General features: G+C 43.5%; 1 protein-coding gene across 1 annotated transcript in view; it reads left to right on the forward strand.

The window, feature by feature from the left end:
• The window catches only part of STAB1 (stabilin 1), a 382691-nt gene that overhangs the window by 316765 nt on the left and 41378 nt on the right, over nucleotides 1-24548 (forward strand). Inside the window, exons 54-55 of the mRNA XM_040408846.1 lie at nucleotides 5845-5910; nucleotides 22876-23035. Coding sequence (XP_040264780.1) covers nucleotides 5845-5910; nucleotides 22876-23035 — 226 coding nt within the window. The remainder of the gene's footprint in view (nucleotides 1-5844; nucleotides 5911-22875; nucleotides 23036-24548) is intronic.

Raw genomic sequence — 24548 nt, forward strand, 5'->3', positions numbered from 1 at the left:
CCTGCCTAAAGTTCATAAAAATCCGAATGATCCCCCAGGACGTCCTATCGTCTCAGGGATTGGATCCATTACATCCAACCTGTCCAAATATATAGATGTGCAGTTACAGCCAACAGTTAAGAAAACCAATTCCTATATCAAGGATACGACCCAAATCATACAGATTCTGGAAAACCTAGACGTCCAGTCTGAATGGATTATGGGCACACTTGATATTCAATCACTTTATACCGTGATTGATCATCACCAAGGAATTGATGCTGTAAAAATGCAACTAACAAGAGATGGCTCGTATGGAGCAATAAAAAAAGAGTTTATAACGAAAGGAATAGAGTATATCCTGAGCCACAACTACTTTTTCTTTGAGGGGGAATTCTTCTTGCAGAAACGGGGTACCGCCATGGGGACCTGATTCGCCCCCAGCTATGCTAATTTATTCTTGGCCGAGTGGGAATATAACCACATCAAGCCGAGACTGGGGACGGATCTGGCCCTGTGGCGCCGTTACATAGATGATGTGATCTTCATCTGGAAACAAAGTAAAGAAGAATTGGAAAAATTCCTAGAAATAATTAATATTAATAATAACTTAAATTTGGTCTTTACCTCAAACATACAGGAGAGCACCGAATTCTTGGATTTACTAATCACAAAATCTGCTAATAAATACATATGTGAGACGTTTCGCAAACCCACAGCTAGAAATAGCTATATTGATTTTTCTAGCTGTGACCTGCCAAAATGGCTGACAAATGTTCCCTCTGGTCAGTTCCGTAGGATAAAGCGGAACTGCACAGAGGGACAAACTTTTGAGATAGAGGCCATTGAGATGAAAAGACAATTTATTGAAAAGGAATATCCTGAAAACTTAGTGGAGGAGTCACTTAATAAAATTAGGAAACTAGATAGAAGAGAGTTTTTTGAGAAGGAAGTCAACAAAGATAAAAATGAGAAAGATAAAACACAAAACAAAGAAGAAGCTATTAGGGTTGTTCTTCCATTTAATGAGAACTATAGGAAGATTCAGAAAATTATTAAAACCCATTGGCACCACGTGCTGAATGACAAAATTGTGGGACATCTACTTCCGACTGTTCCGACGATTACCTTCACTAGGGCACCTAATCTAGGTATTAAGGTGGCCCCTACTGTAAAACCTTGGAAACAGAACAAGTTGAGTCTTTCAGGAACCTGGCTGAGTCTGAAGGGTTTTTATAAATGTGGAAGGTGCATGGGTTGTAGAATGAATAAGAAACCCCGCCTGACGACGACTGTCCCCTCGACTCAGAATGATTTTAATTGGGAGATAGAAGATTGTCTTACATGTGACTCCAGTGGAGTTATCTACCTTCTCCAGTGTCCTTGCAATAGACAATATATAGGACGCACCAAGAGACTATTCAAAAAAAGAGTGGCCGAGCATATTGCTAACATCAGGAAGGGGTACGATAAACATTCCCTATCAAAACATTATAAAGATGTACACCAAGCATGTCAAACTCAAAGGCTAACATGGGCCAAAAAAACAAAATTTTAGTTTATGTGGGCCGCATAAAAAAAAACAACAATTTTTTTTACAATATAATGCAGACGGATCCGTTCTGAACGGATCCACCGTCTGCATTATATGAGCGGATCCGTCTCAGACGGATCCGCTCTGAACGCAAGTGTGAAAGTAGCCTTAGGGGCGAGAACCTGGGATCTTTCATGCCTTGTCCTATTCAGCTCTATCAGGGTGAATAGGACTTCACACTGTCCCTGCTGCTCTGTGCCTTGTGCACACAGCATCAGGGATGTTACCATGGCAACCAGGGCTTCTGTAGCGTCCTGGCTGCCATGGTAACTGATCTGAGCCCCAGGCTTACACAGCTGGGGCTCCGATCAGAAGCAGCGACTGCACCAACAATGAGGGGGGTCCCTGTGGCCACTGCCACCAATGATTTTAATACTGGGGGGGTTGAGAGGGGCTGGCGCACTGTGCCACCAATGATTTTAATGGGATGGGGGGTTGAGGGGGGGGGGGGCACACTGCACCACCAATGATAAATTACCCCTTTATACAGGAGGCTGGTACTGGCAGATCAGCAGTTAACCCCTCAGGTGCGGCACCTAAGGGGTTAACTGCCTCTGATCGCAGCTCCCTGTCAGCGGCAGGGTGCCGGCAATGCGATTCTGCTGCCGGCACCCGCCTCCTGTATTGTGTTAAAGACTGACTTTCACTATCAGGCCACACAGAGCGGCGCCCAGCGATGTCTCAGCACTCACCATTAGTCCTGGGCGCCGCTCCGTTCGCCTGCAGTGCTCCATTACGGTCTCCTCTCCTGCTCCACATGCTGCTGATTACTATCGGAGCGATGGGAGGAGACATCAGCTTCACTAGTGGGCGTTCCTTCTTCCTGGCTGTAGCGCTGTCCAATCGCAGCGCAGGGAGAAGGAACGCCCACTAGTGAAGCTGATGTCTCCTCCCATCGCTCCGATAGTAATCAGCAGCATGTGGAGCAGGAGAGGAGACAGTAATGGAGCACTGCGGGCGAACGGAGCGGCGCCCAGGACTAATGGTGAGTGCTGAGACATCGCTGGGCGCCGCTCTGTGTGGGAAATGGGAATAGTCCTATCATTGGTGGCTCAGTGCGCCCGCCCCTCCTCCGCCCCTCTCTCCTCATTGGTGGCGCAGTGCGCCCGCCCCTCCCCCCCCCCCCCTCTTCTCATTGGTGGCTGCGGCAGCAGCACAGGGGGAGGGAGGACAGCTTCCTTCTCCCCGTGCTGCTGAGAGAACATGAGCGCGCCGATAGCAGCGCGCTCATGTTCAGAGATACTAGACTGCCGGGCCGCAAAGATATTCATTGCGGGCCGCATGCGGCCCGCGGGCCGCATGTTTGACACCCATGATGTACACAATCAGGATCCATCTAGTCTGATGTTTGTGGCACTGGAGAAGGCGGAGAAACACTGGAGAGGCGTTGATTTTATTAGACAAATGTCTAGAATAGAATCCAGACGCATTTATGAATTTGGATCTCTACAACCAAAAGGTCTTAATTCGGAGTTGGAGATTTTTGGATTCATGTAGGTTGGGTGTCTTGTGGCCGACGGCACGTCGCATGCTAGGCCGTTTATCGGCGCTGCGACGTGTCCTTGGCTCCTAGATACCCACCCTTCCTTCTCTATCAAAATCTAAGAATTTTATCATATTCCAAGAATCCTATAAATCTCCAACTTTCAAGATTCCTCAAATCCATTATAAATGTTGGGGAGTATTTATAGTTTTATATCCGGATTTTAATCTAAATAATCTGTTTAATAATATTTTATCATTAAAATGTGATTTTATAAGTGTTAGCAATTAGATATTAAGTTTATATCTCATACATCAGTATATCACACCAATTGGGACATCTGGGCAAAAAAACGCATGTGTCTCCAAAAAAACGCATGGAAACTGCAAGTAGAAAAAAAAATTTAATTTCAATGCTGTATAGAATTATCCCCTGATTATGTGGGAGGATTTCCTGACCAATTGGGAACAGCATGAACAGCAGGTGTTTGAGAGTTGGGAAGTAATTAAGGAATGGATAAAAATGGAGGCCAGGCAGGCAGACACTTGACCATTGAGGAAGGGAGAGCGAATCTACCCGAAACGCGTATGGTGAAACAAGTGATGTACCTGTATTGAGAAGCCTCCGATAAAACTGTATGGCCATACAGAGAAAGAGAAAAAAAAAATTACAGTAAAGGAACAACTACTTTTATCGTCGAAAAGCTGTACCGAAGGAAATTGCGGAACAGAGTGTGAACTCCCGCGATCTTTGGAACTCCCGCGAAATTTGAACCAGCTTGCTGGAAGGAGCGATCAAATAAGCCGGCAGACATTTAAAGCTCCACTCAAGCAACAGGGAGACAGCAGACACCAGACGGTAAGCCAAATACCGATTTAAAGTTTACCTCGACTTTAAAAGGAAATTCCATAAGAGACTTTTTATTCCAACATTATCAGGATTCCTGTGGACATTTTATGAATACATTACGTTCCCAGGGGAAATACACCTACAATATTTAAAGTGACACTCATTTTCCCAATCTGAGATGGATTCACAGAGAAATTACCTCCCCCTTCACAATAACAGCATATATAAGACCTGGACAATACTTGAAGTTTTTGGTGTGTGATTTATATCAGTGAATTTATCGAGTATAGACTAGTATTGAACATTTTATTATCATATATTTTAGCATTCAATACAATATCGACTATACTATTATATCTACTATAGTTTATGTGATTGTAGTTTTTGTATGTCATTGCCATAATACACTGTTTTTATTATTTTTATTACTTGAATTTTATGGGGATTTAACAATAAATATTTTCTGCATATGTCAATTTGGTTGCCAAGTGTATGAGTGCTCGCCCATTTTTCCATTGTTACATTTACTTTTTAACAGAGGGTGGGGTGATTCCCTCTATATGAGCTTGCAGCACCACCCTGTAACTACTAAGGAGTGAGCCACTACAACCCACTACTATTTTATAAGTCAGTTCTACTTTACATCAGTTTGAGAAATCTCCCCCATGGTGTTTACAGTTTGTCCGGGTCCTCAAATGCATATTTCCATTTTGTAGACTGAGACCATTATAATGGGATAGTGGTTAAAAGGGTTATCCGAGAGTATAAACTGCCAGGCGCCCCATACTGAATCTACTTACCTGGCTCCCCGCACCACCGATGCTGCTTCTCCCCGTGCGCGGATGAAAACATCCGGTGTCAGGGAGCAGCCAATGGCAGGCGGGGACGGGGACGAGCCTCCCTAGCATTGCGGGTGATGCTAGGGAGACTCGTCCCAGTCGACCATTGGCTGCTCCCCTTCCCCCCCTCTCCCCCCGAAAATGTTTTCATCTGCACACGGGGAGAAGCAGCAGCAGCGGCGGTGCGGGGACCAGGAGCGGTTTGGGAAGTCCCGGCATAAGGGGGGTAGTTTATACTCTTGGATAACCCTTTTTTTATTCGTTTTATTGAAGTTTAACAAGTAAGGCAAGTTACATCAGGACAAAGCAGGGGTAAATCCCACGCAGGGGACACATAGACATCATAATATAACTCAAGAATCTTGCATCGGGCCTGAAGAGGAATCCATTCTCGGTCAGAGATAAACAAACAGCGGAAATAATGAGGCATTAATCTAGAGCCCGGAATCCACACTTTATCATACAGCAGGTGTATGGACGATATTGGCCACAGAATACATACATGCATTGTGTAATGTTAAGGATAACCCTTTTAAGGGGAAAAGCTGGACTGTTTTGTGTCTTGGGTAATGCTTTGAGAACCTGTTGTTAGTCTTATAATTTAACAGCCTATGAACTACAGAGGATAGGTCGTCAGTTATAAAATCTCCGAAAACCCTTTTAGTTTGATTATAAAGGGTATTGCAAAACGCTGGCAGGCTTTCCACACGGAGCTGGGTGATATGTATTTATAAACTGTAGGGGAGGGGTGCACAGCATGTGGCCCTTGATTCCATTGTGTGCGGCCCCCAACCATCTGGTAACAGACATGTGTGTCTATGTCATTTGGCTGCTCACATGTATCTTTCATGTATTCTCCTATTAGATGGGAGTCCTGGAAGTGTAACTAGACATTTATGGTATATGCTTTATGTTCAATATGCCATAAATACAGTATGTCAGTTGTTAATACCCCTTTAAATTTTATTTTCTGCCCTCGTCATTGGTTCAGTCTGGAAATGTGGCCCCTAACCAGAAAACGTTGTGCACCCCTGCTGTAGGGTAAAGGAGGAGAATTGTTTTTTGGAGATTGTGTGAGACTTGTGCTTTGTTTTCTCTAGCCAAATCATTTTGGTTGCACCTTCTGTGGCATGGAGAGGCCTTGTCCTTCTGGATCCATTGATAAGGTGAGTTTGAATTTACACTGTGTTGTACTTAAGATATTAAGATCTTCAAAAATACTAAACAGCGCCCCCCCTGACCAGGGCCTGTGTCTAGCATTGCACCTTATTGCATATGCTATGTCTTGTATACACTATACCAGCCTAAGCTTGGATTAAAGGGAACCATACACCACCTTTAGGCCTCATTCACACGTCAGTGTTTGATCAGTGGTTTCCATCAGTGATTGTGAGCCAAAACCAGGTGCAGCTCTAAACACACGGACAGATATTTCCTTTATACCTTATGTCTGTGGAGGCTCCAATCCTGGTTTTGGCTCAAAATCACTGATCAAAACACTGACGTGTGAACTAGGACTTAACCCCTTCTCGACACATCACATACTATTATGTCATGGAAGCCACTGCGGGGGGCACCAGAGCGGTGTGCGCAAGATCACTGCAGGGGCCCGGCAGTCCCTCGTAGCCAGGCCCCTGCTGTATCCGCCGGCATCACTGTAAGTCGATGCCGGCGGATTAACTTCTTCTATGCCGCGGTCCGCGCTGACCGCGACATAGAAGGGGTTTGTGTCCGGTAATGGATCGCATCGAGTCAAGTCCCCGCGCTGCTGTGGCGGGGACTCGATGTCTCAGAAGTTTCTTGCACGGCATCGGGAACTGCCTTCTACGGGTGCCGAGATCCAGCCCCAGGCTGGGTCTTCTAGGCAACCTGCTTGTGTACTATTCACTGTAGTACATGAACAGGCAATGCATTACAATACAGATGTATTGTAATGCATTGCAGAGGGGATCAGACCCCCAAAAGTAAAACATCAGAAATAAAGTAAAGTTAAAAAAAGTTTAAAAAAAAGGGTTTTTAATAAAATTTATAAAGTAATAAAATAATAAAGAAAAAAAAGAATAAAAAGCCCCTTTCCCCTATTTCATAATAAAAAAACTGAAAAAAACCCACACATATTAGGTATCGCCGCATCCATATTGACCGGCTCTATAAATATATCACATGATCCACTCTGTCCGATACACCATAAAAAAAAAAAAAAAAAAATATATATATATATATATATATATAAACGGTGTAAAAAAAATGCCATTTTTGTCACCTTACATCACAAAAAGTGCAACAGCAAGCGACCAAAAAGGGGTATGTTCCACAAAATGGTATCAATAAAACAGTCACCTCATCCTGCAAAAAATGAGTCCTTACCTAAGACCATCGCCCAAAAAATAAAAAAAAACTATAGCTCTCAGAACATAGAGACACTAGAACATCATTTTTTGTTTAAAAAAATAAAAAATATATATATACATATTAGGTATCGCCACATCCGTAACAACCAGCTCTATAAAAATATCACATGACCTAACCCCTCAGGTCAGCACTGTAAAAGAAAAAGAAAAAATGTGTAAAAAAAAAAGCTATTTTTGTCACCTTACATCACAAAAATTGCAACACCAAGCGATCACAAAGGCGTATACTTCCCAAAATAGTACCAATCAAACAGTCACCTCATCCTGCAAAAAATGAGTCCTTACCTAAGACAATTGGTCAAAAAATAAAAACACTATGGCTCTCAGACTATGGATACACTAAAATATCATTGTTTCGGTTTCAAAAATGCTATATTTGTGTAAAACTTAAATAAATAAAAAAAAGTAGACATATTAGGTATTTCCACGTCCGTTACAATCTACTTTATAAAAAAGTCACATGACCTAATCCCTCAGGTAAACGCTGTAAAAATAAATAAATAAAAACTGCGCCAAAACAACCAATTTTTTGGTCACCTTGCCCCATAAAGTGTAATAATGAATGATTAAAAAATCATATGTACCCAAAAATGGTACTAATAAAAACGTCAACTCATTCTTCAAAAAACGAACCCCTATACAAGACGATCGGCAGAAAAAAAAAAAAAATAGGGCGTTCAGAAAATGGAGATACAAAAACCAAATTTTTGTTTTCAAAAATGCTTTATTATGTAAAACGGAAACAAACATCATAGAAAGTAGACATATTTGATATCATTGCGTCCGTAACAACCTGCTCTATAAAAATAGCGAATGATCTACCCTGTCAGATGAATGTTGTTAAAAATAAAAACGGTGCCAAAACATACATTTTTTGGTTACCTTACCTCACAAAAAATGTAATATAGAGCAATTAAAAATCATATGTACCCCAAAAAAGTACCAATAAAACTGGCACCTTATCCCGTAGTTTCCAAAATGTGGTCACTTTTTTGAGTTTCTACTGTAGGGGTGCATCACGGGGGCTTCAAATCGGAAATGGCATCTAAAAACCAGTTCAGCTAAATCTGCCCTCCAAAAACCATATGGCGTTCCCTTCCTTCCGAACCCTGCCGTGTGCCCGTACAGCGGTTTACGATCACATGTGGGGTGTTTCTGTAAACCGCAGAATCAGGGTAATAAATATTTAGTTTTGTTTGGCTGTTAACCCTTGCTTTGCTACTGGAAAAAATTGATTAAAATGTAAAATCTGCCAAAAAACGTGAAATTCTGAAATTTCATCTCCATTTTCCATTAATTCTTGTGGAACACCTAAAGGGTTAACAAAGTTTGTAAAATAAGTTTTGTATACCTTGACGGGTGTAGTTTCTAAAATGGGGTCAGTTTTGTGTGGTTTCTATTATGTAAGCCTCACAAAGTGACTTCAGACCTGAACTGGTCCTTAAAAAGTGGGTTTTGGAAATTTTCCGAAAACATTTCAAGATTTGCTTCCAAACTTCTAAGGGCTCTTTCACACTTGCGTTGTCCGGATCCGTCGTGCACTCCATTTGCCGGAGGTGCCCGCCGGATCCGGAAAAACGCAGGTGAACTGAAAGCGTTTGAAGACGGATCCGTCTTCAAAATGCGTTCAGTGTTACTATGGCAGCCAGGACGCTATTAAAGTCCTGGTTGCCATAGTAGTAGTGGGGAGCGGGGGAGCAGTATACTTACAGTCCGTGCGGCTCCCGGGGCGCTCCAGAATGACGTCAGAGCGCCCCATGCGCATGGATGACGTGATCCATGTGATCACGTCACCCATGCGCGTGGGGCGCCCTGACGTCACTCTGAAGCGCCCGGGGAGCCGCACGGACGGTAAGTATACTGCTCCCCCGCTCCCCACTACACTTTACCATGGCAAACAGGACTTTAGCGTCCTTGCAGCCATGGTAACCATTCAGAAAAAGCTAAACGTCGGATCCGGCAATGCGCCGAAACGACGTTTAGCTTAAGGCCGGATCCGGATTAATGCCTTTCAATGGGCATTAATTCCGGATCCGGCCTTGCGGCAAGTGTTCAGGATTTTTGGCTGGAGCAAAAAGCGCAGCATGCTGCGGTATTTTCTCCGGCCAAAAAACGTTCCGGTCCGGAACTGAAGACATCCTGATGCATCCTGAACGGATTTCTCTCCATTCAGAATGCATTAGGATAAAACGGATCAGGATTCTTCCGGCATAGAGCCCCGACGACGGAACTCTATGCCGGAAGAAAAGAACGCAAGTGTGAAAGAGCCCTAAGCCTTCTAACGTCCCCAAAAAATTAAATGCCATTTTCAAAATGATCCAAACATGAAGTAGACATATGGGAAATGTAAAGTAATAACTATTATATGAGGTATCACTATCTATTATAAAAGTAGAGAAATTGAAATAAAGGTGAAATATATTGACTCAAATTTACCACTATCATGAAGTACAATGTGTCACGAGAAAACAATCTCAGAATGGCTTGGATAAGTAAAAGTGTTCCAAAGCTATTACCACATAAAGTGACACATGTCAGATTTGCAAAAAATGGCCTAGGCAGGAAGGTGAAAACTGGCCCGGGGTAGAAGGGGTAAAGTACTGTGCTGTTTGTGAAATTTACACTTTATTAATTGCAGCGTATGCAATGCAGGAGGTTTCTCAAAGATATGCACAACCTTAGGAGTCCTCAACATTCATGATCTGAAGGCTTCCCCCTTCTCTCCAGCAACTGATTGACAACTTTCTCCCTATTAGGCTAGGGCTACACGATAACTTGTGTCATGCGACAAAAACGGTACAACTACATTGCTACATGTGTCGCACAACATTTATTGTAATGATGGTCCAATGATGGATTTTTTGCTACTGTTGTGTTGCAGCATGTTGCAGTGCGACACTATAGACTACCATTACATAAATGTCGCGCGACATGGCCCTAGCCTTGCTATACACAGGGAGACAGTTGTCAATCATAAGGGGAGGGGAGCATGAGGCCTCGTGCACATGACTGTGTATCCATTTTGCGATCTGTGTGCATGCCACAACTTCCTTGTAGACCTGGCTATTCTATGTCTATAAGGGTGGGTTCACATCACAATTTATGCCTCCGTTTGACGTATACGTTAGAAAAAAAAAAGATACAAAAATGCAGCACACCATGTTCTTGTATCCTGCAGTATCTGGGGAAAAAAAATTATACTTTTTTTTAACAATAGAACTCTGTGGTGTATGGCATCAGTCTGAGGCATCCGTTTAATGCATACGGTTTTTGTATACGTTAAATGGATGGGAAAAATATGATATGAACCCACCTTAAGGGTACTTTCACACTAGCGTTATTCTTTTCCGGTATTGAAATCCGGTAAAGGGTCTCAATACCGGAAACAAAAGCATCAGTTTTGTCCTAATGCATTCTGAATGGAAAGCAATCTGTTCAGTATGCATCAGGATGTCTTCCATTCCATCCCTTGTACGGTATTTGACCGGACAAAATACTGCATCTTGCTGCGGTATTTTTTCCGGCCAAAATCCTGGAACACTACCGCACTTGCCGGATCTGGCATTCATTTCCATAGAGATGTATTAATGCCGGATCAGGTACCAAGTGTTCCGGAAATTGCTGCGTTGCCGGGTCCGTTTTTCCGGTCTGCGCCTGTGCTGGGATATAGGAGGAGCTAGTTTCGCCTTTGATCTTTATTAAATACCGGATCCGTTATTCCGGATGAGACGGATTCGGTATATCAACGGAATTCGTCTAACGCAGGCATGCTCAACCTGCGGCCCTCCAGCTGTTGCAAAACTACAACTCCCAGCATGGCTGAACAGCTTTCAGTCTACAGCTGGGCATAGTGGGAGTTGTAGTTTTACAACAGCTGGAGGGCCGCAGGTTGAGCATCCCTGGTCCAACGGATCCGGAAAAAAACAATAACCATTTACATACGATTTGCCGGATCCGGCAGGCAGTTCAGTTGCCAGAACTGCTTGCCAGATCCTCACAACGCTAGTGTGAAAGTACCCTAAGACATGTTCTGTAATTTGTGGAACAGCCATACAACTGTTGACAGCACAAGGTTGACATCCATGTGTTGTCAGTATTTTTTGTGTGAATAGAATAGTCTCTACAGTAACAGCTCTGAGAACCCAAAATCACCGAAAACAAACGGTGCCCTCATGCCCTGCATAAAACAGCAAGGCACTGGTTTCCCGATATGATTCAATTACCGCATCAGTGAAGAAATACTTTATCACTCTACCCATTTCTTCCTTCAAGAGTACATTCACCGTAAGATTTTATTCACAGTTCAGAGTATGCACACTAGAAGGAAACAGATTTTTAGGCTATCTAGAATTTGGGGATTTTTAACCCTTAATACCGCATGTATTTTGGATGTTTAAGGGAGGTTGTCACTAGTCTGGCAGGATAACCTAGTGACAAATACCTTGACTAAATGCGTGGGCAGGTACTTGAAATGACCAAGCCATTCTGCTAAAATCAGTACTGAACACTTTCAGTGCTGGAGCTGTTCAATACACAGTGCGCCTCCTGTCCCCTCTACACCCCCCCCCCCCCCCCCCCCCCCCCCCCCCCCCCCGATGATTGACATAGTTCTTCCTATAGTAATCAGCGTCGGGAAGTACACTGCACTACATAAGGCTTTGTTCACATCCCCGTTCAGCCTTTCCGTTCTCCTGCTTCTAAACTGAGCCGAACAGAGCCTTTGGACCCCATAGACCAGGGCTGGCCAACCTGCGGCTCTCCAGCTGTTGCAAAACTACAACTCCCAGCATGCCCAGACAGCCTACAACTATCAGCCTACAGCGTGGCATGGTGGGAATTGTAGTTTTACAACAGCTGGAGAGCCGCAGGTTGGCCAGCCCTGCCATAGACTATAATGGGGTCCGTTAAGTTTCCGCTCAGATGATGATTTTGGAGCGGAGACAAAAGTCGATCATGCAGGACTTTTGTCTCCGCTCCAAAATCATCTTCTGAGTGGAAACCTAACGGACTCCATTATAGTCTATGGGGTCCAAAGGCTCCGTTCGGCTCCTTTAACGGAGCAGGAGAACGGAAAGGCTGAATGCTGATGTGAACGAAGCCTAAATAGTGCAGTACACTGCACTATTTAGGCTTTGTTCACATGAGCGTTCAGCCTTTCCGTTCTCCTGCTCCGTTAAAGGAGCCGAACTGTAAGCAATCAAATAAGTCTCCTTGTGGGATTAATAAACAGTATAAATTTCAACAAAGTGCTCCTGAAATCAAATCCCAAGTTAAAAAAATGCATTTCTCTCCTTTACAAAAAAAATTTTTTTATGGAAAAACGAAAAATCGACGCTATGGTATCATTGCATCCATAAAAACCACTACAGTGAAAAAAAATTCGGCACATATTGTACTTCATGACACTGGTAAAATGGAGTAAAAAAAAGCCCCCCTGATGCACCCCTAGAGTAGAAACTCCAAACAAGTGACCCCGTTTTAGAAACTACACCCCTCAAGGTATTCAAAACTGATTTTTACAAACTTTGTTAAGCCTTTAGGTGTTCCACAAGAATTAATGGAAAATAGAGATACAATTTCAAAATGTCACTTTTTTTTGGTAGATTTTCCATTTTAATAATTTTTTGCCAGTTACATAGCAAGGGTTAACAGCCAAACAAAACTCTATATTTATGGCTCTGATTCTGTAGTTTAAAGAAACACCCCATATGTGGTCGTAAACCGCTGTACGGGCACACGGCAGGGCGCAGAAGGAAAGGAATGCCATTCGGTTTTTGGAAGGCAGATTTTGCTGGACTGGTTTTTTGACACCATGTCCCATTTGAAGCCCCCCTGATGCACCCCTAGAGTAGAAACTCAAAAAACGTGACCTCATTTTAGAAACTACGGGATAGGGTGGCAGTTTTGTTGGTACTAGTTTAGGGTACATATGATTTTTGGTTGCTCTATATTACACTTTTTGTGAGGCAAGGTAACAAGAAATAGCTGTTTTGGCACCGATTTTATTTTTTGTTATTTACAACATTCATCTGACAGGTTAGATCATGTGGTATTTTTATAGACCAGGATGTCACAGACGCGGCGATATCTAATATGTATACTATTTTTTTATTTATGTAAGTTTTACCCAATGATTTCATTTTTGAAACAAAAAAATCATGTTTTAGTGTCTCCATAGTCTGAGAGCCATAGTTTTTTCAGTTTTTAGGCGATTATCTTGGGTAGGGTATGATTTTTGCGGGATGAGATGACGGTTTGATTGCCACTATTTTGGGGTGTGTATGACTATTTGATCGCTTGCTATTACACTTTTTGTGATGTAAGGTGACAAAAATGGCATTTTTTTCACCGTTTTTATTTTACGGTGTTCACCTGAGGGGTTAGGTCATGTGATATTTTTATAAAGCAGGTTATTATGGACGCGGCGATACCTAATATGTATACTTTTTTTTATTTATGTAAGTTTTACACAATAACAGCTTTTTTAAAACAAAAAAAATGATGTTTTAGTGTCTCCATATTCTGAGCCATAGCTTTTTATTTTTTGTGTAGGAGCAAATTTTTGGCGGGATGAGGTGACGGTTAGATTGGTACTATTTGGGTTGGCATACGCCTTTTTGATCGCTTGCTGTTGTACTTTTTGTGATGTAAGGTGACAAAAAAATGGTTTATTTAGCACTGTTTTTATTTTTTACGGTGTTCATCTGAGGGGTTAGGTCATGTGATATGTTTATAGAGCCGGTCGATACGCATGCGGCGATACCTAATATGTCAACTTAATTGTCCCTAATTTTTGCCAATTTTTTTTAACTTTATTTGGGGAAATGACGTTTTTGTTTATTTTTACTTGAAACTTTTAATTTTTTTGGAGGAAAACTTGGTTTTTTCAACTTTTATTTCACTTTATTTTTTGTCCCACTTTGGGACTTCAACTTTTGGGGGTCTAATCCTTTACAATGCATTCCAATACTTCTGTATTGGAATGCATTGGCTGTATGAGTAATACAGTGTGTATTACTCATACAGCTTCCGGCCTGTGAGATCCAGGGGGCTGGATCTCACAGGCTCTTCATCGGAAGGCAGCGCTGATGCCTCAGGAAGGCATTGCGCTGCCTTCCATGCCATCGGGTCACCCCTACAGCCCCACGGGGACCCGATGGCACCGCCGACCGAAATCGCCGCCGCATGTAAAAGCCGCAAACCGCAGGTCTGAATTAACACAGGGGGGTCACGGGACACCCCTTCCCCCCCCCCCCCCCGCGCATTTAGCCAAGGTGTCTGCTCAACGATTTGAGCAGGCACCGGGTTCCGATCACCGCCCGCGGAGCGGCGGTGATCGGAAATACATAGAACGTACCGGTACGCCCTGTGTCCTTAAGTACCGGGACATCAGTACCCATGTCCTAAACAGGTTAATCAAATAGAGGACTTAAAAAACCGCAACCGCAGAAATAACCTGCGCTTTAAGGGCATGTCTGAGAGGCACTGTACGAAAGACCTACCTAAAGTAGCCGCCTCCATTTTCGCTGACATACTGGGTCAGGATAGAGCTGCATCTATAACGATCAAACGTATCCACAGAGCCCTGCGCCCTAAACCGGGCACGTCTGACCCTCCTAGGGATGTAATTTGTAAACTGCTAAACTTTGCAGACACCTCTGCAGTTTTACGCCAAGCGCGGGAAAAAGGTGAAATCCTGCTGGATTCCACTCCGGTACATATATACCAGGATCTCTCTCCCACAACCCTGGCAAAGAGGAGGACACTGAAGCCTCTGTTAGAGCATATCAAAGCACATGGTTTACTATACAGATGGCGTTATCCTTTTGGGTTGGCGATTTTGAAAAACAACAAACAGCTTATTATTATTCGGACCCCAGAGGACTTACAAGCAGCCTGGCCCAAGTTGGAGATATCTCCGGTGCAGGTGCCCTCCTGGATGCCGATACCGATGGAAGATGGCCTCTCGGACTTTCCTACAGCACTGGAATCCTGGTCCACAGTAGGGGAAAGAAGGCGACTTCAGCGGGCGAAAAAAGTCAGCACAAAGGACTCCGCAAGTTGAGCTAACCAAGCGTAAGGGCCTTACGCAAGTGTTCATTTATCCTCAGGGTCCTATTATTTGTTCTCTATGAGGCTACGGCTTCCTGCTTAGAGACTCAGAGGTTTACATTTTGAGTTCATCTATTTTATTTTATTGGATACTTAGAAAGTTACACCATGTAGTAGAATGTTGTGTTATGGTTTCTACACCACTTACATAGAAATGATCTAGGTTTCTATCTAGTCAGCCTTTGTTCAATATCGGGGTCTTATACCCCCTCCCTCTCCCCTCCATTTCTCCACTATTCTCCTGATGCAATACCTTCCGGTTGCCATAATGTGTCTCACCACAATAGGCAATCCCTCAATCCGCTCTCTGCTGTACGTTCTCGTGGCAATGTGCCAGCCGCTTTGGCTAACTATGTGAGACAGGCTAAATTATGGTGCTACTTTCCCCCCCCTTCCCCCCCCCCCCCCCCGACTATCTTGCTACAGTTGATGGGCCCAATCCGGATGAGCTGTTGACTGCTCATGGTGCCCTCTTTTGGGCCTTGGGGTTAGGCCAGCTTGGACTCCTCAAACAATTATCTATATTACTGTTTTTGCAATTTTTATGTTATGTAATGTTTTATCTTACCTGTATGCTGGGGCACGCTGAAACGAGGAAACACGCTGCTTACAAGGGACCTATTTCTATCCAGCATGTGGCATGACCAAGCATACAATTTACTCCTTTAACGTGAAGGGGTTTAACATACCTCAAAAGAGATTGCAGGTTTTTACGCTGTTACGCAAGAACTCACCCTCTATACTATTGTTGCAAGAGACTCCCAAACTTCATTACTCCTCTTATGACAAATGGTTTCATAGCTGCAATGGCTCTCAGGCATCGAAAGGGGTCAGTATTGCTTTAAAAAAAGGCTTAGCCTTTACATGTGTCCAATCCAAGTCTGACTCAGAAGGTAGATTTATATTTGTAAAAGGGAGACTGGATAATATGCCTATCACTTTAGCAAATGTATATGCCCCAAATCAAGGTCAAGTGAAATGGCTAACTAATACTATTCAACAGCTGCAATTATTTGCGGAGGGTTTGATACTTCTGGGAGGGGACTTCAGTGTTACACTTAACCCCTTGTTAGACTCATCATCTTCACGCTCTGCTATTTCGTTCACAGGTTTAAGTAATCTGAAATCTTCTTTAGACAGTCTCCATTTATTAGCTATTTGGAGAAAGCTTCATCCAGATGTTAAAGATTATACCTTTTTTTTTGCAGGTACATCATTCTCATCAACGTATTGATTATTTTTTTATATCCCAAGCGCATTTGGCCGAGGTGGGGTCCGCAGGCATAGAGTCGATCACGATCTCAGACCATGCTCCCATTCATGTCACTCTACGGCTCCCTACATTAAAATGGAAAGCCTGGTCCTGGAGATTTAATGAGACTCTTCTTCAGGATGAGAGCAGTGGCGTGCCCAGGGGGGGGCGGTCCTCCTCTCACCGGGCTGCCACTGCCAGGCCCAGAAGCAATGAGTGCTTCCATCAATACAGATAGAAGCGCTCATTGCTGAAACGCTGACACCCACATATTGCGGCGGGGCACGGGAGCAGAGCGCATAGTTCCCTGCCCCGCCGCCGATCACCGCCATAGGCTTCAGGCCTAGTAGGCCTGAGGCCTATGCGGTAGTTAAATCCTGGCGTAGGCATGCGCAATGACGTAATCGCGCGCGCCTGTGCCGGGACTCAGCAGCACAGTGCTGGGACTCTACGAGCAAGCGCAGGTGAGTATTCAGCTTTTAGTTGTTTTTTTTTATGTGCCAACTTTGGGGGCCATGAGGAGGTACATGAGAGGGATGCACACAGGAGGACATGTGGGGGGGAAATGTGGTGGGATACTGTGTGGGGGCAAATTATTATGGTAGGGATTACTATGTGGGGGGGAAATTACTATATGGGCAATGTGGGGGAAACTACTGTGTGAGGGACACTACTGTATGGGGGCAATGTGGGGGACACTACTGTATGGGGGCAGTGTGGGGGAAATTACTGTGTGGGGGCAGTGTGGGGGAAATTACTATATGGGGAAGTGCGGGGGCATTGCTATTGGGGAGGCACTGTAGGGGCAATTCTATTATTTCTGGGGACACTATACAGGCATTATTACCTGGAGCACAATATAGGGTGTTATAATTACTGGGGGCACTCTAGGGGACATTATAGCTGCTGTGGACACTATAGGGACATTTGGGGGTAATTTATCAAACTGGTGTAAAGTAGAACTGGCTTAGTTGCATAGCAGCCAATCAGATTCCACCTTTCATTTTTCATTTTCAGCTCTTTTGGAAATCCAGTTCTACTTTACACCATTTTGATAAATTACCCCAATTATGTCACTATTTTTTCAGCAGTATAGTACCTGGGGCATTGGGGGGCACAGTATTAAGGGTGGCAGCAGGATGACATTGTGGGGACTCCAGGATGGGGAGGTTGATGGAAAATGGAGAAATCTAACGTGTCTGTATTTCAAACTCTGTAGAGACGAGATGCGGCTGAAAGAATTTGTCATGGTGGTCTAACGGAGGAGAAGAGGAAAGAGAAGGTCTACATGACAGGAGATGTCCCTGGATGTAAGAGGCATGTGTTCAAGTATTGGGGGGGGGTGCCAGAGAAAAGACCCGCACTGGGTGCCAAACATCCTGGGCACGCCACTGGATGCAATTTTGGCTCTAGGCGACAGACTTTTCACCTTTTTTCTTGACAATATCACGCCAGATGTCTCCTTCCCCATAACTTGGGAGGCCCATAAGGCCTACATTAGAGGAGAATTAATAGCCTTGGGGACGGCGGCTAAAAAGAAAAGGTCGAGGGAGATTGATTCTTTGCTCAGCCGGATCTCAGCTCTGGAGAAAACTCAAAAGCGGTCTCTAGCAGTATCACAACTATCAGAACTAACCACCTTGCGAGGCCAACTTAAAGATCTATTAGGGACCAGATTCGCAAACAATGTAATGTATGCAAAGCAACATATATACGCCCATGGAGATAGGGGAGGGAAGATGATGACCTCTTTAATTAAAGGTTTCTTGGGTCACACTCATATAGCCTCTGTGCGTTCCTCCACAAACTCTCTGTTACATCAAACTGATGAAATTGCTTCCCAATTTACTACTTTTTATGCGCAGCTATATAATCTAAATGTAGATAAAGAACTGGGGAGGAGAGAGAAACGTACAGAGGACAACAGGATCGTCTTGGAGTCTTTGCATCTACCAGTGCTTTCTCAAGGGGATGCATCATTATTATTAGAACCAATATCCGAGTCGGAAATTCGGCAAGCTCTGTCATCGACACCCATAGGGAAAAGTCCAGGTCCTGATGGCTTGCCCATAAGTTGTTATACGAAGTTCCAAACTGTCCTACTACCCCACTTTCAATCTCTTTGCCATACGCTACAGAAGGGTGGCGAATTTCCCAGACAGGCGTTAGAAGCTCACATTGCTATTCTGCCGAAAGATGGCAAAGATCCGGAGCTCTGCAGTAGCTACCGCCCAATCTCACTTCTGAATTGTGATGTGAAATTATGGGCAAAAATCTTGGCCAGACGCATACAAGCATTCCTTCCTTCTTTTCTACATAAGGAGCAGACGGGCTTTGTACCCTCCAGAGAAGGCAAGGACAATGCAACTAGGGTTCTAAACGCTATACACTTTGCAAAGTCCAATAAGATTCCCATGGTCCTTCTCGGCACGGACGCCGAGAAGGCCTTCGATTGGATTTTTATGAAAGAAACTTTGATAAGATTTGGCATCCCAATACCCTTTCTTAATGCTATTTTCTCATTATATACTTGCCCCTCGGCAAGGGTCAAAGTTAATAACTCACTATCACCGACTTTTACTATTGCTAACGGCACTCGTCACGGGTGCCCCCTTTCGCCAAGCTTATTTGTCTTATGCATGGAAAACATTAGTTCAGGCTATAAGACAACATCCGTACATTTGTGGACTACAAGCTCCATCAGGTACTCACACAGTGGAGTACCTCTTAATATTCCTTACCAATCCAACAATCGCCTTCCCACATATCCTTTCTCTATTCTAAGAGTTCGGTCGGTTGTCTAACTTTAAAATAAATTTGGAGAAATCTGAAGTTCTTAACATTACATTAGACACAGCAGAAGTGGAAACACTGAAAGCCTCTACACCTTTTGTCTGGCAAGCAACTTCAATAACATACCTAGGTATGAGAGTACCCGATGATCTCTCCAAGGTACAGTACAGACCAAAAGTTTGGACACACCTTCTCATTCAAAGAGTTTTCTTTATTTTCATGACTATGAAGGCATCAAAACTATGAATTAACACATGTGGAATTATATACATAACAAACAAGTGTGAAACAACTGAAAATATGTCATATTCTAGGTTCTTCAAAGTAGCCACCTTTTGCTTTGATTACTGCTTTTCACACTGTTGGCATTCTCTTGATGAGCTTCAAGAGGTAGTCACCTGAAATGGTCTTCCAACAGTCTTGAAGGAGTTCCCAGAGATGCTTAGCACTTGTTGGCCCTTTTGCCTTCACTCTGCGGTCCAGCTCACCCCAAACCATCTCGATTGGGTTCAGGTCCGGTGACTGTGGAGGCCAGGTCATCTGGCGCAGCACCCCATCACTCTCCTTCATGGTCAAATAGCCCTTACTTTCAAAGTTTTCCCAATTTTTCGGCTGACTGACTGACCTTCATTTCTTAAAGTAATGATGGCCACTTGTTTTTCTTTACTTAGCTGCTTTTTTCTTGCCATAATACAAATTCTAACAGTCTATTCAGTAGGACTATCAGCTGTGTATCCACCTGACTTCTCCTCAACGCAACTAATGGTCCCAACCCCATTTATAAGGCAAGAAATCCACCCTTATTAAACCTGACAGGGCACACTTGTGAAGTGAAAACCATTTTAGGGGACTACCTCTTGAAGCTCATCAAGAGAATGCCAAGAGTGTGCAAAGCAGTAATCAAAGCAAAAGGTGGCTACTTTGAAGAACCTAGAATATTACATATTTTCAGTTGTTTCACACTTGTTTGTTATGTATATAATTCCACATGTGTTAATTCATAGTTTTGATGCCTTCAGTGTGAATCTACAATTTTCATACTCATGAAAATAAAGAAAACTCTTTGAACTAGAAGGTGTGTCCAAACTTTTGGTCTGTACTGTATATGATTATAATTACCGTCCGCTACTTAATCAAGTACGCTCACAATTAGCCGCAGATAAAATCCCTTGTCTATAATGGATAGGGAGGAAACACTATATTACGACTTATATTTTACCAAAATTTTTGTATCTGATGCAGGTGGCCCCTATACACCTGCCAGCCTCATTCTTTAAAACAGTTAAAAGACTATTCTTCAAATTTCTGTGGAAGAATTCACGGCCCAGATTGAGTTATAGGCTTCTCTCTTTACCAAGACAACAAGGGGGAATAGGACTGCCAGATATAAAAACATATTATACAGCCATTCAACTACAACGCTGGTTAGATATTAACAAATATATTGTCTGCCTTGTTGGAGAGAGATGGTTTGCACTCCTCACTTTCTCCCTTAATGTGGTCCAAAGACAAACTCCACTCCTCAATACGTAATATTAATATTTTGGCTAAGGGCCTTTTACTATCTTGGCATGGTAGTAGGAATCATCCAGATATGGCACCTTTCCCATCACCTTTAACACCAGCGTCTTTTTTGCCATTTATATTCGGACCGGCCCCCCACCCCCACCGTCTCAGGCAGGAGACATTTGGAAACAACTACACTCCTGCCCTATCTCAGTCCCTCCTCTCGGGGGATAACTCCGTCGCAAGAATCACTCTCGCAAAAACTATCAGGTCCCCCCTTACACATCTTGCAGTACTCACATTTTCGGCAAATATGCCAGAAAGCCATTGACAATAAGTTATATAACAGACCAAATACAGAATTTGAGAACACACTGTTATCTATTCGCCCCTGGTCGAAGGCAATGTCCAAAATGTATAAGCTATTACTAAACGTTGGGAAAGATGAGTTGCCAACTTTTTTGATAGAGTGGGAGGACGAATTATATACTTCCTTCTCTGATCTAGAGGCCCAACAGATATAAAGAACTCCAGTATCCCTCTATGAACGAGGGGTGGTGGATATTAATGTTTGTTGGAAATGTAAGACCAGTTCAGGTACGATGTCTCATTGGTTTTGTGAAAAAATTTGACCATTCTGGTCAGGTGTGGAGGAAACAATCAGTAAAGTCTGCCCTGTACCTGTGACCTTAACGCCACAATTGATATTGTTATGGCAAGATTCCGTGTCTTTTAGGCCTGATAAGAAGGAATTGCCTTCTTTTCTTATACTGTACTTGCAGCAAAACTATTAATACCGTTACACTGGATGTGTTCCTCCCCACCTTCTCAGTGGGAATGGTTAAATAAGGTAGACCAAATTTGCAGACTGGAAGAAGTTACCTCATGGATAGAACGCAGACATGAAAAATTTCTCTGGGTATGGGAACCTTGGAAGGCTTTTCATAAAACCTGATGTCTCATATGTAGCTCTATAGCTTTATAACTCACAATTTTCCTTTTAGTATCTCTGTGCTAGCAAATGTCATCCAAGAAATATCTAACATCATCATCTCTTAATCAATCATGTGCTAGAGGTGTCTGGGGTCCCATATCGTACGCAGCGTGTCCTAGCTACTATATTTTTTTTGTTTATATTATTTTTGTCATTTTCTAGTTAGCTAGTTTTTGCATTGTGCTTATATAAGTCTAGTAACAGAGCAACAGTTCCTTTATGTTTCGTCCTATGCTCCAGATTAGACTCAGTTGTCTTATCACTGCCCGGATCATCTACTTTATCAGGACATTTAACTGGGCATGGAAATGCACACTTGGGCTCCTTCTGTGTTATATGGAGATTTATGCTCTGATTTCCTATGATTCTTAGACCGCCTGCGTGCGGATCTCTTGCACTCAGATGTTTATGTCCGATGCTATTATTTATTTGTACAATAAAGATAAGAGATTTATAGGGAAAAAAAATTTTTTAAATTAGGAATCCACACTGATCAGGGCAGAGCTGCAATACCACACACAACCCATAGACAAGTGTGGCGCTGTTTTTGCACTTCATGCATTCCCTGTGTCATTCTGTCAGTGGTATATTCCAGTTAACACTCTGCTGCAATGGTTGATGTCAGTGGTAACTGCTCTTTAACTCCTTAGATGCCACAATTTATAGCAACCGCAGCATCTAATAAGCTACAGATAAAGAGGGGGGCTCCCTCTGTCATCTGATCCCCCAACATAATATCGGGGTTCTGATAGGTTGTCATGGCAGCCTAGGGCCTAAGTGGAGGCCTCCAGGTCTTCAATAATAAGAAAGTTAACTAAACAATAATAACATCAGCAAGATCAAGGGTAAAAAAACAAAGGGGAGTGCAATAGAAACACACTGGCCACCCACGCTGCTTTATAAGATGCCTCTACCTCCTTAAGGCCTTTGGCTGTTGCATATCAAAGTTCCTAGCTGTCTTTCATTGTACTGAGGTTTTACTTCTACCATCTACTCAATGCATTTTTACACCAGGGGTATAAGATGATCCGTCACAAATCATCATGTGTTTTTTTCCCTGCAGGGGGAGACGGAGGGTTGCCACACTCCGAGGTATAACGAACATTTTCACTCTGTATATTTTGACAATTTGAGAACACTACCACTGCGCTGCAGAAGAAAGTGTTACACCATGACTTGGGTCCCCCGCTGCTGTAAAAACCATTACGGAGGAGATTGCCATGGTAAGAATTTTTATTTTAAGGTTCTATGGCTTTAGAGGAGATATGCACTGGTAGAATGTGTGAGCACAAAGGCCTAGACCTTCTTGTAAAATTCATCTAAATTTGCCACATTTTGGGGCATCTAGCTAACTGCAAGAAATCTACTAGCTCTTTTGCATAGTAAGCCCACCAATGGATGGCATAAAGTCATCCAGCCTCAGCCACTGTGATATACCTGCCACATCTTTAGGCCTCTTTCACACAACAGTTTTTTTTTCTGTTTGCGGGCCATTTTTTGCGTTCCGTTTGCGGTCTGTATACGGAACCATTCATTTCAATGGTTCCGCCAAAAAAATAAAGGAATGTACTCCGTGTGCATTCCATTTCCGTATTTCCGTTTTTCCGTTCCGTTGAAAGATAGAACATGTCCTATTATTGACCGCAAATCACTTTCCGTGGCTCCATTCAAGTCAATGGGTCCGCAAAAAAAAACGAACACATATGGAATGTACTCCGCATGTCTTCCGTATCCGTTCCGTTTTTGCGGAACCATCTATTGAAAATGTTATGCCCAGCCCAATTTTTTCTATGTAATTACTGTATACTGAATCTGTCATACAGAAAAACGGAAGGGCAAAACGGAACGGAAACGGAACAACGGATCCGTGAAAAACGGACCGCAAAATACAGAGAAAGCCATACAGCCGTGTGATAGAGGCCTCAGACTGCCTGTCTACACTACATCATTAGTGTTCACACTCTGCAGTATACATGATGTATAGTTTCTTCAATGAGAATGTGTAGTCGCACTCACTCTTGCTTGCCTGAACTTCTACTCGGTGTGTGAAGTCAGCACTAGCTGTGCCGAGTGGGACATCAGGGAAGAGTTGGTGCGATTACAGCAGAGTCAGGACTCAGGACTGGTGGAGAGCGGCACACGGTGCATACACCTGCATACTGAAGCTCCCGATTTCAACAGGGTATTTTCAAGACTTATAGCAATATAACAACCCCTGGGTTCCTCCCTTGTCCCCCTGAACCTAAAAAAAAAAAAAACAGTCAGCGGTCCCGCCACTGCTCCATTCCTATCCGCTTCCAGTCCCCACAAGACCAGGAAGCAACTCAGCCCCGTGACCGCTGCATCCAATCACAGGCATTAGTGGTCACAGTGGCTTGAACGCTGCTCCACAGTAATGATGTACCGTTCAATTCACTGTCACTGTCACTGCTGAGTCCTGTGATTGGCCACAATAGTCATGGGATAAAGCCACTTCCTTGACCTAAGGGGACCGTAAGCGGCCTGGAACGGAGCAGCAGCGGGAGTTGGTTTTTCAGCTCTAGGGCTGGACGATCCCTTTAAATATCTACCACACTGCTGTTTTTGTTTTTGACCCGCACCTGGTTTTGCCTCACAATAAGGCCTCATGCACACGACCGTTGATGCACACGACCGTTGTGTGTTTTGTAGTCCACAAATTGCGGATCCGCAAAATACGGATGGCGTCCGTGTGCGTTCCGCAATTTGCAGAACGGC

Source organism: Bufo bufo, chromosome 9, assembly GCF_905171765.1.
Source record: "Bufo bufo chromosome 9, aBufBuf1.1, whole genome shotgun sequence".
In the NCBI taxonomy this organism is placed as follows: domain Eukaryota; kingdom Metazoa; phylum Chordata; class Amphibia; order Anura; family Bufonidae; genus Bufo; species Bufo bufo.